Source organism: Camelus dromedarius, chromosome 4 (genome assembly GCF_036321535.1).
Source record: "Camelus dromedarius isolate mCamDro1 chromosome 4, mCamDro1.pat, whole genome shotgun sequence".
Classification (NCBI taxonomy): Eukaryota; Metazoa; Chordata; class Mammalia; order Artiodactyla; family Camelidae; genus Camelus; species Camelus dromedarius.
The window spans coordinates 86315319-86333928 of NC_087439.1; the positions used below are offsets into that span (position 1 = coordinate 86315319).

Here is an 18610-nt window from a genome sequence, read left to right on the forward strand (position 1 = left end):
TTATCATATGATATGACTTATATGTGGAATCTAAAAAAAAAAGATACAGAGTGTAGCTTTTGCTAGGATCTTGTTAAGAATCTGAATATAGCAAAATGCAAACAAATCTCAGTGTTTTCTTGAAAACAAACCAATGAGAAGAGTCTGCCTGAATAATTTGATGTAAACAATGGGGACAGGCAGATGCAAAGCCATGTAAAATGCTTATTTTGGATCCAAATTATAAGCGAGTTGAGCTGTAACCTGCTTTCAAATGCAGATGCCAAGGAACTAATAAAAAATACTACAAAACACTAACAAAACTTGATTTTCTAAATTGCATTCTGTATGTGAATTAAGTATGATTGCCAACTTCAACAATATTATTAATTTTTTTAAAAATTTGATTAAAGTATAACAAGCCCTTGTTTCTTATAAAACAGGGGTATTTATAAATGACATAAGTATTCTATCCACAACTTCTCAAAAACCAAATTATCTTTTTCTCCTTGGAGTGAAATAGAGCTACTTGCAGTGCAAAGAAGCTTATGCTGCAGAAGATTAAGATGCCTGAGTGGTTTTCTGTCTCTCTGCAATCTCCAAGATAATGGCAAATAAAACAGCAAAAAAGAAAAGACAAAAGTAGAAAAACAATGGGACATTTTAATAATCTTGAAATGCAACGTTAAGTCATTTAAATGATAATCAAAGAGTAATCATACTCCTCTTCCTCCTCCTCAAATTCTCCTCTATTTCCCTGAAATCAGTATCCTCGGCGGCCGATGCAACTACTTTGTTCATTCAGGCTCACCGCTCTTTCCACATGACTGCATAAGCAAACTGTTAATATGTCCTAATGCCATATGATGTGCTCAGTAAATTGTGGCAAGCTGGTCTCTTTCCACAATATTCATCTGGAAAAGTTTTGAAACAGACACTCCAATGGAGCCACCAAAACCAATGGAGGGCTGAATCTCGAAGGAAGTTATCCAAGCAAAATAGGCCATTGCACCTATCGTGTTGCTAGTAGATTTTCCAGAACGTTGCAGAAAGAAGAGTTTTAAAAGGAAACACACACCATCATACCCAGGTTCCTGGCGCTGGTGGTTACCATCCAGGCAATCCTTTCCATTGTGTGTATGTTAATTTATTCATTCATTCAACAAAAATTTATTGGCTTTCTTCTATGTGCCAGGTACATAGCATTAAAAAATATTCACGTAAAGTGCTTGCCTTCACTGAACTTACATTTTAGTGTAATGGAATATCAGGAAACAAATGAGCAGAAATATAACATGTAACATGTATGCAATATAGATACAGTATGATACATCACCATGCAGTGATAAATGTAACATCATTCTTGCGTATGTTATCAGAACCTACTTTTGAATCAGTCACTCATGTTTAACTATTCATCTATATGTTGTATTTGTTCTGTGTTTTTTTGTGCACCCTCCCAAAGGCCGGAAGTTCTTTGAAGACAGCAGTCACAACCAATTCATGTTTGGCTTTCCCACAACACCTTGCAGATAGCAAATTTTTCAATATGTATTTGCTGAAATAAATCTTACTTAAAACTACACATGAGCATATAGGCTTGTAGTATTTCTTCTGCATATGTGGCTGATGCAGGATGAATGTCTGTGTCTATGCAGGTGTGTCCACTGGATGTATGATCGCCAAAGCACCTCCTTGGGCATCTTTCTGTAATTTTGGACAACCATCCGCCTCAAATCTGATTTTGCCATTTATTAGCTCTTTGACTTGGGAAAGCCACTTTATCTGTCTGAGTTTTATTTTAATAAATTGGGACAGGAGTAATGCCTGTTCCATCAACTGCTGTCAAATAATGTGTGAGATGAAGATGACAAATGTCATTCTGGGTTTGATCGTTATCATGGGAAGTGAGATTCTTTACAGCCAAAGTTTGCTAATGGGAGGGTGACAGGTCATATTTGGCTTCTAGATCTGTTTTCCTTGGCAGACGCACTTTTTTTTCTCTCAGTTTGACTCCCTTTGCGTGGGCATGCACACACTAGTTGTACACAGTTCAACCTGCTCCCTGTTGTCTCATACCCAACACTACTTCCTTCATGTAATGGCCTGACTGAGCTGCAGAAGGTATCCAAGTTTCGAGATTTTGGTTAAGCACCTAAGGTCACTGTCTTGGAACCCATCTCCACAAAGTGGCAGATCCAGAACCTAGGAGGAAACCAACAGTGTTCAGCACCACCCTCACCCCCATGTAAGCCTTTATGTTGTGAAGGAAAATACTGCAACCATATCAGTAAATAAAGAATGCTGAAACCAAGTCATAAGCGGCTGCTGCCACCCCCCAGCGAGGACAGGCCTGCAGCCCAGCCTCTGCAGCCACTCACAATGGTGCCCTCTGATCGGACTTAGAATAAGAAAGGACAGGATACTGGCCCTAGATAGCTAGGTGCTTGTCAAAGGAATGAATTCAGTGAGCCTAAATGTTTGCTTCCTCCCATACATAGAAAAGCACTAAATTCTTTAACTTGAGATGCCTGGTTTTCTTTAGATAACAAGCAATCTTTTATTGTTCCAACTACTTGGTCTTTGTTGTAAAGCTCCTATATATCCTAGCTCCTCCCTTCCCTCTTGGGAGCAGTCCCTCAGAGCCATCTGAATGGCTGTCATCCGGGCTCGAGTCCTCCCGCCAAATAAAACATAACTCTTAACTTTTAGGCTGTGCATTTATTTCAGTCGACACTGTATAAAGTGACATCAGTCATTCTCATGTTGAGGTAGGGGCCCTTGGTAGACAGGATTCTTAGGTTATTCATTCCCTTCACAGTGGCAGGATCTGGGATGAATAGATGGATAGCAAACTAAAATGGTTTGTTCACTAATGACTGTTAATAAGCTTAAACACCCTAAGAATGCAGATGGATAGATGGATGGATGGATGGAAGGGTGGATGGATGGTTGGACCAATGAATGAATGCAAACACTCTGAAGGAACAAGGTAGGATAGCAAAGGCCTAAATAACCCTTAGTCTCAGATCAAAACTGAAGCAGCAAAACTCAGAAGTTCTGCTTCAGATTGGGAATGAGGGGTATAAAACAGATCTAATACTGTTTGATGATATTACAAAAAAGATGGAAAACTACCATTAGGTCTTTAGTTTACCAAGATCCAAGAAATTTCCAACTGTAAACATCACCTGAAGTCTCTGAGAAATTTTTTCTACTTGAAGTCATCTTTGAAATATATTTCTAAGATTCCAAGGATTATTCTTAGGAAAACACAGTGATGTAGATTAGGTCTGAAGAAAGCAAACTAAAATGGTTTGTCCACTAAAGACTGTTAATTAGCTTAAACGCCCTAAGAATGCCAGATGGTAGGTAGCACTTTCTGAAGAAAAGTCTATTCTTCTTTTCTGTTTTATTCAAAGGAAACTGACAATGATTCTTGACAAAATAGGTCTGACTCATCCTATTATTCATTTGCTTTGTGCTTTTGTGTGTGTATGTGTTTTGTCTCCAGGCACATTTTGTGCTTGAGAGCTTGCTAGAACAATGACTAAACTTGCACCATCTCATTCAGAATCTTCTTTCCAGAAGTAAAAACTTACAAGTCAGAAAGAGTTGTAAGCAAATATATAAGAACTGGGATCCAGTCACAAGGTGACAAGGGACCCAGACGTCTATCTTCCCAAAGTCATCTCAAGGAGCTAAAGGTTCCTCCCTCTATAAAGGGCAACAAGCTCTTGATAAAGAGGAATAAAAATAACGGGATACAAACTAAACCCTTTAAAAGATGTAAATACATATTCCTAAATATTTGAATGGCTATCTATTGGAAAATGAAGTTGGATTATGCAATTGTGTTCCAATATGCAAAACCTACCTTGGGGATTCTTACCTACATGCCCATATTTTCTATGCATCCTTCCAGCCAACCCAGAAGAGTTTATCACTGTTCTCAGAATATTCCATAGAAAGTGCCATTTTTTACCTCCATTATAGTTCTTGAGACATTGTGTAATAGGTACGTATGAGCCTACATCCCTCTTTGGTTATGACTTACAGGGAACTCCCAATGCTTGAGCACAGCTCCCCAGTACATCATAAGTGCTAAATAAGTTTGTTGGATGAATGAATGAAGAAAGAAAAAAATGGATAAATTAGCAAGTTTAAGTAGAAATTTTAGGAAGGTGAATCAATGTTTTCTAGGAGGGCTTTCCCACAATGGGTTGCTCATCTCTCCACGTTATGGCCTTTGTAATTAATGGAAAGACGAGGGAAGGATGGCTGAAGACACGCTATCTCCCAGATCCTTTTCACACGTTGGCACATTTATTTTAGGTTTACAGATGAGGAACCTTAAATCAAAGAGCTAGGGTAACTTACTCAAAGCTCTCAGACAGTACACAGTAAAACTAGGGTTCAAACACCGACCTCTTCACACCCCAAACTTATGTTTCCCCTTAGATGACATCTTCTTTCTAAGGGATTGTTTAAGCAGAGACTGAAACACAGTCTAAGAGAGGATGGAGAAGAGGTTCCTGGAGTGGAAGGTCAGATTGGAGCACTAAGATGTGTGTTCAACAGAGTTACAGGGCTCTTGGAAGAAGAAATTATGCCATCCTCCATACCTCTGCAAACTTAATACGTAAAGAGGGTTACAATGATACGTCTTAAAAGATGATGACTCATCTGCTAGGGCAAGTTTGGAAGTACAGATGGAAAAGAAAATGTTTAAGTTTTTCAGCTCAATGTCTGTAAAATGAAGTTACCGATCTTTAACTTCTTGCTGAAGTATACTTCATATTTCTAAAGCCAAAGAGTCTCCTTTGTGATCAACGACAGAAAACCATCTCCACCCTCCATTAAGACCCTGATTGCCCCCTTCATACGGCAAGTTGGCATCTGTGTTGAAAAGCAATTACCTTTCCCTTCTAGTGGAGTGGTCAGCAACGCTTAATTAATTCTTTCCTTTTAAAGTTCAGCTTGATTACTTCCTGGAGAAATTCCAGATTTTAACAGGTATACCATCCAGATACAGACTAGGTTTAAGTGATTGGAGGTAGGACCCTGTTTTGCATTCACATATCTGAGGGCCCCTGGTATTAATCTGAGATGTAATCTCAGCCATGTAGCAAGCTGTATGAATACCTGCGGCTTGGTGTTAAGATAAAAAATCGTTCTTAGTGGCCTGTGACCAAAAACAGAGTCCTCAACCTCAATGAGCCAACATCTTAATGTGAAATTTGAGATGAGACTGCTAAAACACTTGAGATTTACAGAAGAGGGAATGAAGAGAGCTATTTCATCAGAGTAGAAAGAATAAATTTTTTGAAAATGAGATGCTCAAATGAGGCCTGTGGAATGATTCTGCTTCCCTTTGCCACGGTGCTCCGCGTCAATTTAATACTAAGGAAAAGTGTTTTTCTCACTTCTGGAGCATAAATATTCCTTTCCAACTTCCCCATTCATCTCTCGCCCTTCCGTAACCCTGCTCATTTTCTTTATTCTGGATTTTACCAGCTATTCCATTCTACTTCTTTCTTTGCTTATTTTCTGCTTTACTTTACTTATTGTTTTGTGAAAACAGGTATCTAGGCTGCCTTGTTCTCCACTGAATACTTAGAGTTTGGAACAGTTCTTGGTTCATATCAGATACGCTATAAATATTTTTGGAATGAATGAATGATGATTGGATGAACATAGTTTTCAATTAAAAAAAAAAAAAAAAAACCTCAGGGAAAAAGAGATTGCTACTCACCTGCACCACACCTGTACAGGAATCCAAAAAGATGCAGCCTTTGGGTTCTTTGGATATTTTTTCATCTTTGTAGAAGTTCATGATGTAAGAGTTATCTGGCAGCTGAGTCAGCTGGAAGAAGCGCTTTTTGAAGGACTAAACAAAGGGAAAAAAACATAAGGAGGTATGCACGTTCACAGATATTAGTTTTTCTCATTCTGTCAAGAGTACTCCGTTTCTAGGGCACTGCTCTAGAGAAGAGTATCTCCCTTTCTCATAAATAAAATATGACACCAAACACAAACGCAATGTAAATGGCTCTCTTCTGTTCTGTGACTGAAGGGGGCGTGTCAAGAAAGGTGGCAGAAACACAGATGAATCTTGATGGCTCCTTACCCGAACAGTGACGGTATTATTCACGGTGCTGTTAAAATTCCCCTTGTAGAGCCAGCCAGACTTGAAAACGCCGGTTCCTCCCGCTCCCCCACCGCCCTTGGAAGACGAGTGGGAAGTGGTATCCTGTACAAAAGGCATCATTAGCATCACAGCACTCGTCTGTGAATTCCAGATCTTAGACACTGCACTTAAAACCCAGACTCCTTTTCCTCTCTTTGACTCATCTTAAGTAATCATGTTCAATGTCAAAACAAACATGATTCATTTTGCCTAAAAGCCCTCACACCCACAGCTACTGCAGCTTTACGAAAAACTGGGCAGAATTTGAAACACTCTAGTGAAAGATGGGAACTAATTATCCTCATGTTTTAAACATTCCACTTTCAACCATGTACTTACTTCATCCTTATCAGCATCTTCATGGTCAACTTCAAAGGAATGTGAAGGAAGTTTCTCTGGTTTGTATTCTGCTCTGATATTAAAAAAAAAAAAATTCTGATTTGTCATTTGAGACACTGCTTTCAGCTGTTCCTTGGGTAACAGCTATTGTGTTGGCTTCCTTACAGGTTTTTATGAAATAATGTAATCTCGTGAGGGTCCCATTTCTTTTGGAAGTATTAACTTTCCTCCATACTATTATATCTTATCTCCAGTAATAAATCTCCATCTTAAACCACAGAATTAATATTTGTACAGATTAACACACAACCTTTTTAATTAGATGAAGGCAAGTGGGACAATTTTAAAGGTTTGATGCTATATATTTTCCTTCCTCCACATTTTGAAGTAGAATGTAAAGTAGTGATATTTTCACTTTTTTTTTTTTTTTTTTGCTTTTATGTTACACGCTGAAGAGTACAGTCATTTGAAGAACCATGTTCCTGAGAACCAACCTGCACTCTGGCCACTAGGCTGCGCTGCTCCCCTAACCGTGACCTCTCCCCAAAGTCTGCACCAACATGACTTAGGGGCAAACTGTGCTCACTTTGGGCATTTCCATGATAGCACAGAAGTGCTTTTATGTCAGAGCATCACTGAACAACCCAGAGGAACAAGAGTGTACACTTGGCTCTATAAATGGTAAAAATAAGACAAAAATAAACTTTGTCTGGCTAGATTCTATCTAATAACTCATGGTTGAATGGAAACCAGACAAGATCATCTCACATTCAGGCATTCCCTGATACCCAGCTAGAAAACCCTACATGGAGAATTTGCATGGGGTATTTGTTTTCTTCCAAACGATTTCAATTATGTAGAAGTGATCTCAGAATCTGACTATGGAGGAAAAAAGCCCAGGAGCACATTCAACATTCTCATTGCAAACAGTTTCCCATGTTGATGGTATCCCAGATAGGAAGGTGAATGACCGAGGGCTCCTTATACTCAAGTATGCAAAACATGTCCCGACCGCGCATCCACGGAGGGATCCAGTGGATTCAAATGGATTCAAGTGGATTCAAAATATTCTTTACCCTCCCTCTGAAAGACATGACAATGCCCATTCTCTGGTCACAGCAGGGAAAGTTAGAGCACAAAAAGGAACACTGTCCTCACTATCAAACTGTGGAAAGCTTGAGATCAGAATCACAGTCTCCATACCTGATCAACATTTTTGTTTTCTGTTGTGGTAAGATCTACGTAAGAATTACCATTTTTACTATTTTTAAGCATACAGTTCAGTAGCAGTAAGTACATTCACACTGTACAACCAGCACCTCTGTCCATCTCCAAACCATTTTTATTCCCAAAACTGACTCTGTACACATTCAACAATAATTCCCCATTCCCCCTTTCCCCAGTTCTGGGTAATCCTTGGGCTACTTTCTATCTCTATGTATTGGATTATTCCCGGGACTTCAAATGAGTGGAGTCACGCAATATTTGTCTATTCATGTCTGGCTTATTTCACTTAACATAATGTCTTCAAGGTTCATTCATGCTTTGGAAAGGGTCAGGATTTCATTTCTTTTTAAGGCTGACCAATATTCCATCATAACCTGATAAGAGTCTGTGCCCCCACAGTCATTTCCACGAAGGTACCCTGGATGTACAGAGTTAGGACTCTCTCCCTGCCGATGCTGAGTGTACGTACGCCTCTTAGGATGCTTGCCCGATTCTGTTATCTGTGCACCTGTCTTCTCCCTGCATCAGATTGTACATTTCTTAAAAGCCAGGGACTCTAATGAAGTCCCGTCTACAGCTCATCCAACTTTTTTCTTTCCTGTTGTAGACATGCTCAATATGCATTTGCTGACTGAATTATAGATAGGCAAGATGAACAAGGATATCACAGAAGGGCAATAATATGAAAAGGTATAACTTAAAACTTTGGTTTTGGGAGGCATCCTGGCGATGCTCTTTTTAGCAGTAAAGCACATTTTTGGTGATCAAAATCCTAAGAGGCCCCTCCAACATGTTAAAATGATTTTTTTAAAATATCTTATAAATAAATAAATGAAAGTGTTACTTGCTACCAAAATTCATAACTACTAAAAATAAAGGTATTCTGGAGTGCACAGTGTTTGATATTGACTATTCCCATAACTGGTGTCTAGAGTCTCATTTCAGTCTTCATTCCAGTTTCTTTCTCTATTTTGTTTTGGTTGTACAGTCTCGACAGGACATCCCAAGACCCACAGGTAAGTAGTGGTGAATGACAACAGTCTTATTTAAAAGCCAGAGGCTTGAAAGAAGAGTGGTAGGAAATGTGTATTTCAATGTTATCACCACCACAGGCTCTGACACATGGTTAAGTGCTCGATAAACATTTGCTAATTGATGTATATGAATTTACTTGCATGGGTATGTGTTAGTCCAGCATTCAAAAACATAATTAATACATCATACAGCCTTCCTCATGCATCACTTATGTGCAAGTTCAAAGAAGTTCAAAAATACACACCAAAATAGCAGAGATTTTGTACTGAAGTCTACACATGTACTAAGGAAGTAGCACACTGCTTTTTATTAATTTATATATGCATATAATCAGTCATATGGACACAAATTCTGGGGCTCGATGTCTAGCCTAATCTTGCTATTTTGCTGAGAAGAAAATGAAGTCCATAACAGTTACCCACATAAACTCACAGTGGAAAAGGAGCTCTGAATCCTTATGCCTGAAATGCTGCTTCCTGCATTTAGGATAGGTTAATCCAAACCATCTTTAAGAAGCATGTTAAGTAAGATTGCAGCCATTTTTCTCTCTGTACCTGTAGTTTTTTCTCCTTCTTGCAGAATCTTAGAGACACTCAAGTTTACCTGTGTAAGTTGTCACTGATGTTAACTTGTCCTGCCTTTTCGTTAAGGTCAACCTCATGTGAAGTAGCAGACCACACTGTTATTTGGGGACCACTGGGAAATGCTTCTTATCCCATCAAAAATATTCCTCTTCTCCTTAACAACATCTTGATGTTCCTTGAATCAGAAGCAGTCCCTTTCACCTCTTCACTTGATTGGCAAAATAAAGCCCTTGAACCCAGCCTTTCCCTCTACCCCTGCTCCCCTGAGAGGTGATACGTTGACTGAGATTCATAGGCAGGTTCAAAGGGCTGATTTCAGAACAATTATTTGATGTATTTTTGTCTGCAACAAACATATGAGGGTTCCAAGAGTCTTAAAATGACGGTGGGTCCGTAAAGGCACTATTAAGGAAACATCCCAAGGGGAAGGCAAAGGGATTAGTAGGGAAAACGGAGGACGAGGCAGCAAAGACCAGCTAGAACCTGGAAGGTCACCAGCTGGCTCAGGGACAGCCCTGCACTATATGCTGGTCACTTCCTGTCAGTCTCCCTTTGACCTTGAGACACTTCTGTTCGTTTCTGAATTTTTTATTCTGTCCTCTTTTGCCAGCACGTCTTGTCCTTTCTTCTCTTGCTTACGAAAGAATAATTTTATGGGCATTGGTTCTGAGAATCGTGGCTTGCAACAGTGGCCACGTTCCGCAATCTAACTTTCATTTCTGTGAAGATACTTAAAAACTTACAAACAGAGGGGAGAAGAAACAGCCTTTTAAACTAGCAATGAAATAAGAGCAAAGAATTAAGGAAACAAAATAAGGTTTTCAGGAATCTCTGTGTACAAGGCTAAATACTTGTGAGGGTTTTCCATGTATCTCCCAGTAGAGGATGGGAAATAACAATGAGATACCCTATAAATGGCAGGCAAAGCTTCACAGAAATCCCTGGATTGAAAGTGACTTATGTACAACTCAGCTCAAAATGCTGTTATTGAGAGAAGCATGGCTAAACCAACTACAGTAGATCCACACCCAGGAACGCTACTCAGAAGGGAATGGGAGCTCCTGAAACACGCAATGATGTGGATACGCAAAACACGCAAAAACATCATGTTCAGTCAGAGCAGTCGGAAACACGGGCATATATACGGCATAACTCCAATGTTATGAAGTTCTAGAACAAGTAAGACTAATCTGTGGTGAAGAAAATCAGAACAGTGATTGTCTCTGGGGGAGAGGGAAGGAGGGGTGAGGATTGTCCTGGAAGGGGTAGCAGTGAACTCTTTGAGGGTGATGACAATGTTCCTCATCTCAGTCGGGGTTTCAGTGGTCCAGGTGTACACACGAAGTTATCCAATGGTTCACTTACAACTTGTGAATTTCCTCCTAAAGTGTCCCTCAAAAAAAAAAGTGAACTATGAACATGTACACTCTAGTTGATGGTTTGCATGCTACAGTGTTTAGAAAGGCGGTGGACAGTGTGTTGCTATTTTTCAACTCACTTTGGAATGATCAAAATATCTGATGGACTGATGGTTGGCTAGAGGAATGAGTGGGTCAATGGATAATGTGATAAAATACATACAGTAAAATGTGAAAGATACATTCTGGATGGTGAGAATATGGGTGTGTATTGTGTAAGTTTTTCAGCACTTCTTGTATGTTTAAAAATTTGCATAATGAAATATAGAGGAAATTTTTTAAAAAGTGTTGAAGGGATTATTCAAAGAGTAATGAAAAATGATGTCTCCTGAACTGACTTTCTTTAATGTGAAGGAAAATTTTAAAATTGTGCAAAAACATATATAACTTTTCTCAAAGAAAATGTTGAGTATGAATTTCTGAACTATTCTTCCCTGTTATTTTTGAGGGACAGATGATTTAGAAGAGAGAAGGAAGTGTTGTACAAATAGTGAAACAGTTTTAAAGAATTTCCTAAATGTTACATTTAATATGTGGGTAGGTACTCTGTATTACAATTTGTGAGGTCTCTAAACTCTTCCATAAAACAAAGTTTTCTTTAAAATTCCCTTTTCAGTTCACTTAAGTATTGTAAGTCAAAAATAAATTATAAGGTATGATAGATAAGATCAGTGAGGTCACTAGCAAAAGTTAACTTACTGCCTTAGTCCCTAGCCATATTGATGCTGCTCATTAAAAAGAAGGTGTAGACCAGTGAGTGCCAACTCAGGTCTTATCTGGGAGCGGGGGATGGGTGCATGCGTATGTTCTTTCACTGCTGGCTTTTCTTAAGTCTAAGGCTACTTGATCAAAGTCAATGTGAGTTGAGAGCTGTCTTAATTCTTGGAGGCCGTTCTTCCTCCTTGTCACTAAATGATCCAGTGCCCAGAGAGGACCTGTCCCATAGAAGCCCTGCAAAAATGCCAACCACGTATCAGAAGATAAATCCCGGAATGAGGAAGCTCGCCTTCTGAGGGAGGGGAGGGCTGATAATTAAGCATAAATAAACAAGATACTTTCCCTGGGTGAAAATGGTTGTGAAGAAAATTAAAGAGGGGAAGAGAAAAGAGAGATTCGGGCAAGGGGAGCAGGTTTAGAAAGGGCGATCACAGACGGCCATTTTGGTTGAGAGTGAGAAGAAGCTGGCCATGTGATGACCGGTGGAAAGACCACTCAGGCACAGTGAACGGTGAGTGAAGGTCTTGGGGAGGGTCAGGCTTGCGGCCTCCAGGAGGGGACCCCTGTTGGGGCTGGAGTACGCGGGGAAGGGAGAGAGACAGGAGGTGAGGTCAGCCGTGTAAGGAAAGGCTCTGGAGCAAGATGGCAGAGTGTTGGGTCCACTGCTGAGGCAGGGGGCTACTGAGGACCCTTTTTTCCCATCCCTGTTCCCACTGACCCACAGGGCACAGCCTCCTTGTCTTTCAGTCACCATCGTCATTACTCAGTCTCATGTCTGCAGAGCCGTTAAGCATGGCCCTTCTCTCTTTTGGAGATCATTAAAAGAAAAGCACTTCTGTCTACTGATTGTGAAATTCTCCCCCCAGGAGCCCTGTGGGTCTCTAAAGGGCCTTTGGGCTCCAGAGGTAGAGGGCTCAGCAGGGACCTCGCCCTCTGGTCCTTGAATCCAAACTTAGTTGTCATTTCTAGGCCGTCTTGTTTCTCACTTCTACACTCAAATAAGGAGTGTGGGGATGCCTGAGTGGAGTGAGGCTGGGGGCAAGTTACTAACTCTCTCAGGGCCCTGGTTTCCTTTACACAACAGGGAAAACAGTCCCTGCTCTGTGGGGTTATGCGTGTTCAATGAGGTCACGTACACAGGGCGCCCAGCACACTTGGCACACGGCCTGCACTCGACAAGTGTTCTTTTATGAAAATATCTGTTCCAGTTCAGCCGCACTAAACTGATTCCATTTTATTTGATCTTCAGTCACGAAATATACCCTATGAAATTTTCTCCTTTATGTCAAACCAGCTGTGGTAAAACTTTTCAGTATGTTATATATCTCTGTATTTTACCCCACGGGTGAATACAATCTGTGGTATCATATTTTTTTTCTTAGTTTCATATTTTTTAATTGAGGTATAATTGACAGATGACAATATACTAGATTTAGGTGTACAATGCGGTGATTCTACATTTGTATATATTGTGAAAGGATCGCAGTAGGTCTAGTTAACATCGTCACCATTCCTAGCTACTAAAGACTTTTGAGATCTAATCTCTGGACAACTTTCAAATATTCAATAAGGTCTTGTTAACTATAATGACACCAAGCTGTGCATCCCATCCTCATGACTTATTTACTTTAGAATTGGAAGTTTTCATCTATGGACCCCCTTTACTCAATTTGCCCACCCCCACACCTCACCTCTGGCAAAAATCAATCTGTTCTTTGTATTGGTGAGTTTGGCTTTTTCTTGTTTTGTTTTTTGTTTTTCAATTCCACATGTGAGTGAGATCATGTGGTACTTGTCTTTCTCTGTTTGACTTATTTCACTTAGCATAGTGCCCTTAAGGTCTATGCATGTTGTGGAAAATGGCAAGATTTCTTTCTTTTTTATGGCTGAATAGTATTTCACTGTGTATGGGTACCACATTTTCTTTCCTTCATCCACCAGTGGACACTTACCTTGCTTCTGTATCTTGGCTATTGTAAATAAAGCTGTGATGAACATGGGAGTGCATGTATATTTTCAAATTAGTGTTTTTGTTTTCTTAGAATAAATACACTGAAGTGGAATTCTTGGATTATATGGTGGCTCTATTTTTAATATTTTAAGGAATCTCCATACTGTTTTTCATAGTGGCTGTGCTAGTTTACATTCCCACCAGGAGTGCAAAGGGCTCCCTTTTCTCCATCCTCACCAACACTTGTTATCTCCCATTGTTTTGATAGCAACCATTCTAACAGATGTGAGGTGATAATTCATTTTAGCTTTGATACACATTTTCCTGATGATTAATGATACAGAGCATCTTTTCATGTACTGATTGGTCATCTGTAAGTCTTTAGAAAAATGTCTGTTCAGATCCTCTTCCCATTTTTTAATCAGATTGTTTGTTTGTTTGTTTGTTTGTTTAGCTATTGAGTTGTATGTGTTCTTCATATATTTTGGATATTAACTCTTTATCAGGTACATTATTTACAAATATTTTCTCCCATTCAGTAGGTTGATTTTTCACTTTGTTGTTAATTTCCTTTGCTGTGCAGAAGCTTTTTAGTTTGATGTAGTCTCATTAGTTTATTTTTGCTTTTGGAGCCAATTCCAAAAAAATCATTGCCAGAACCAATGTCAAGGAGCTGCCTACCACCTATGTTTTCTTCTAGGAGTTTCATGGTTTCTGTACTTACATTCAAATAGTAAATCCATTTTGAGTTAATTTTGTGCGTGATGTAAGATAGTCTAGTTTCATGCATTTGCTTGTGGCTGTTCAGTTTTCCCAACACCATTTATTGACAAGACTGTCCTTTCCCCACTGTATACTCTTGGCTCCTTTGGCATCACGTATTTTTTTATGACATTCTTATCTTCTGGGAACCCCATTTTCAGTGCCAATTTTTATTTCCAGTGTGTGAAGTCTTTACATTCCACATTCTAGCCTGAAATAAAGTCTCTCTCCAGTATCTTCCTATGAAGAGACGCTAAAAAAAAGTGAGATTCTTAAAAGTCAATCATAACACAATTTCAAATTTGAGGAATAAAAATGAGGGAGAGAAACACACGTCTTTTTTCACTTCTCCATAATTGCAAGTTTTCATTTTACAGCTTCAGCAATCCATAAAAAGAAACGCTCAGTTTAATTGGTAGCAGACATAGGAGAATTCTTCTAATCCAGGAGGTATGAAAATGATTTACTTCTAATAGCCTCGGAAGGCCCAAGTAAATTACGTTTCCACTACTGACCTAAATAGGTGTAGTCTTGAGCGGGGAGTGCTTAGATTTGTAAAATCATTAAAAAAATACTTTCGCTGTTCAGCGTTAACAGTTTTCATCTGTTCAGGGGACACGTGAGGATTATTTCAGAACTTCTGATTTTCATTTTGAATATACATGTATAGTTCATTACAGTTTCTCACTTAGTGGCAGTCTAACTCTTCCCCTTCTTGGTATCAACTTTCACTTCCCTTAGTTAAAGTGAGGTAAGACGCAACAGTATTTTGGTTACTTTCGCATTTCTTCTCCTGCTTTGCGAGAATCCCTGTTCAGCAGTGATATTCCGACCCTGTTCTTGCTGGATGTGCTTTTTCTATTGTTCTCATGAAGCAAATGTGAAATTTTTAAATTTACTTTTCTTTATGGCATCACGACTATAAGAAATGATGAACAGTGTTTGGGGATAAAGCCACCAAAGATGCCTACAGACCTAAAGACAGCCGGAAGGCACTTATGCAAAAGGGCAGCTAAACACTTCCTTTTATGCTCTCTTCCCTTGTATGCAGTCTTCCAACGGCTTGGACGCAGCTTCCAAGTTGTAACTGCTTTTCAAAACTATTTTCAGAAAGGGGAAGTCTGGATGTTAAAACATGCTTTGCTTTTCAACTGCATCTACAAAAGTGTGTGACCAATGCCCAGACATTCTGAACGTACTAGTTACTCACGAAGGCCTGGGGTGTGATGGGACCTTCCCAACATGAAGTCACAGGAGGCCATCTACCAGGAGTGAACTGGATCTAAAGGAATGTTCAGAACTTTGGTAAAAGTTAACATTCACTGTTTTGAATGAAGAGTTGCTGTTTTGGAGGAACATTGCTTTGCTCTCGACAGTAATGTAACGCCTGAAGAAATGGCTCCCTTCCCTCTTTCTGTTTCTTTTTTTTTAATTCTCACTGCCACCATCTCATTCTCCGTGGAGTAGAACAGGTCATCTTTTAAAGAGGTAAACCAGATCATGTCACACTCTAGGTTACAATTACCATAGGCTTCTGTGCAATGAGAATAAAATCCAAGTTCCTTCCCAGGGTCTGTAACATCCCCTACCTTACTGCTCTCTTTCCAACCCTCAGTTCCAGCCTCGAGTGACCACACTAGCTGCCACCTCACGACCTTTGCCCTCGCTGTTCCCTCTGGGAACCCTTTTCTGGAGATTGTGGTGCTGGTAGCTACTGTTCCTTCAGATCGGGGCTCAAATGTCACCTTCCCAGAGCCATTCTGTAACTCCCCCTCCAAATTCTGCATTCAGGGGTTTAGAGCAGCACTTCCAAGTATCCAAGTCTGGAAAAGATGTTTCAAGGGGCTCGGGAAATCTTAGAAAGTCGTGCCCAAATCTGAAACTTGTGACCATTTAAAAAGTTAGATGCAATGTGTGTGATCTCAAAGCTTCACTTGAGGAAAGTGTTAAGAAAGAATTAACTTTTAACTGTCTTAAGTATTTTCCTGGATGATTTGCATCATTTTAGTTTGATGAACGAGTGTGCAGGAAATTCCAGTTCATCGTCATGCTTTGAATGTAAGCAATGTCCATCTAGGATTATTACGTTTTAAAATTTGCCACTCACTGGGTTTACTTATCCAATAAGTAATCACTAATTATGTGCCGGGCGTTCTCCTAGGCCTGCAGGGGGTTCTGCGAAGAAGAGTCCCTGTCCTTTGGGGGTCTTTACTCTAGTGGGGGGACACAGACACGGAATAAATGATTACTAGTTCAGGCAGTCGGTCAGGTAAGCTTGTCTGTGGAGGTGACAGTTGAGCAGGTGCAGGACCTTCCCCTAGAGACTTTGTTTCCCCATAGTCTGGAAAAAAATTACTTGTTTGTCTTTTCCTTTCTGCTGTTCTTAAGGATCTATCATTTCTGTGGAGGTTGTTTATTTTCATGCCTTTTACTATCTCTGTATGAAAATACACAAAACGAACGGCAAACTGAACACTATATACAGAATATAGTCAGAAAAAAACTTCTTGTCAAAACTGAAGTTTTGAAAAATCCTCTTGTATCTGCTATTGAAAGGACAGCTCACAAAAGAATAATATACCAAGACTTTAAAACTTTGTTCAAAAATTAAATAAGAGCATCTCACCCCAATTCTGTGACTATACAAATAATACATTGTTGAACAAAATGTTCTTTCATGACTCATTTTTAAATTTTATAAAGCATAACTTAATACTAGAATAACATACATGTATTTATAAACAATGGAAGAATTTAAATAGAGAAAGTGTTTTATATATGGAAAAACCCAAGGAGTACCATGGAAGGTTCTTACCGGGGTAGCTGTCGAATGTCTCCAGAATATCGTTCATATTTATAATTTACCACGTACCACTGGGAGCTATAAAATTTACAAGCCTGAAAAGAAAAAAAAATGACAATTAAAAATTATCATGAGAAAAATCAGCTGTCCTGGCAAAAAGCACAGTGAATTCAGTTCTCATGACCGCTGGGATAATGTTAAGGTAGCTGTGTTAGCAACTTTCAGGCAGGTAAGGGGCTTGCTTATTTAATAATCATTTCATTTCCCAGTGAAATGGAAATCTAACCTTTCCCAGACTCTTAGAGGAGGAACCATTTGACATATTTATTCTATTTTTCTCCATCAAGGAAAGTCTAATTTAATCACCCGCTGAATCATACCGGATACGCTGCTAACCTCAAGTCCTGACATTTTTTCAGCTTGCCTTGGCAACCCTTCCATCATTCAACAGTTGTCAGTAGCAAAAGATATTATTATTTATTTTTACATGTAATTCTTTCATCATAATTTTAGCCCCTTTCTTCCTGTTCTTGCGTCAGTAACGAAGCCTTTTTCGCTTTATGTCAACCCTGTGGTCAACTTGGAATCCGTTTTACCTCATTGCCTTCTGGACCCAGGCTTCTCCGTGATTCTTCACCAATTTTATAAATATATGTGAATAAAAGATTTTTTTTTTTAAACAAAGTTAATAGCACAAAATAATTATCTTGAAGTGGTACACGATGGCTGACCTGAGGGTGTTTACTGATGGTAAAGATTCTCCAGACCTCTACCGTGCACCTCCCACTATGCTGACCATGGAGTGGTAATGGGGGTTTCACTAGTTGGCTTTTAAGATTCCTTTTGATTCTAAAATTGCATAAATCGAGGGATTAAACAGCAACATCAGGATTATAAGGAGACCTTGTGCTCTAGCATGAGTGGGGAAAATGCAATATGAGAGGTAAGACCCATGAATGTCTTAGTAACCAAGAAGGGGACAGGCAAAGAGCTCTCTACGCAAGTCGTTACTCAAGATGTAAAAGTGTTACAGCAAAGGAAGCGCTGATGACGTCTCTGCAGAAACAGAAGGTGGGAGGGAAAGGCCCAGAGGCGTGTGGGGAAGGCGGGTGGAAAAGCAGGGTGCGGGCCCCCAGCTTACGATTCACAGAAAGGCAGGGACAAGTGTTAGGGGTCCTCAGCCGCTTTGGATTTCTCTGGCCTTGAACTTTCTCAGCACCAGAGCTTTATTTATTCAGGGAAACACCCACACACAAACCAGGGACTGAGGGCAAACAATGCGTGCGCCTAGGACAAAGATAGGGGTGGGAGGAGGACAGAAGAAAAGTAGAGTTTAAAAACAAAACTACAACCAGACAAACGGACATGGATAAACAGTCAAAGGGAACTCAGGGGATCCATGGACCATGGATGGAGAAGGAGAACTGGGAAGAATACTGAATATTTAGCTAAAATTGAATTTCATAGCTTGCCAGTTCCTGAGCTAATTCTGCAACTGTATGTTTCTGGAAATCAGAGGAAAACTGAGCCCTGATATGCTCTTTGTCTAAAAAGTTTCATCTTCATTTTAGACAAAGATGCCAGGAATTCAGGCAAAGAGCACAC

The 18610-nt window shown here is 39.7% G+C and overlaps 1 protein-coding gene across 14 annotated transcripts in view; it reads right to left on the bottom strand.

Annotated features, from left to right (window-relative positions):
* Positions 1-18610, bottom strand: part of DOCK10 (dedicator of cytokinesis 10) — a 241535-nt gene that overhangs the window by 93311 nt on the left and 129614 nt on the right. For all 14 annotated transcript variants that reach the window (XR_010380702.1, XM_064485215.1, XM_064485213.1 and 11 more), the window contains exons 4-7: positions 17018-17100; positions 6509-6581; positions 6110-6232; positions 5735-5869 (exon numbers count right to left, since the gene is read on the bottom strand). Coding sequence is in view for 13 of the 14 variants with exons in the window: in XM_064485215.1 (XP_064341285.1) it covers positions 5735-5869; positions 6110-6232; positions 6509-6581; positions 17018-17100 (414 nt within the window). In the remaining variant the exon portion in view is untranslated. The remainder of the gene's footprint in view (positions 1-5734; positions 5870-6109; positions 6233-6508; positions 6582-17017; positions 17101-18610) is intronic.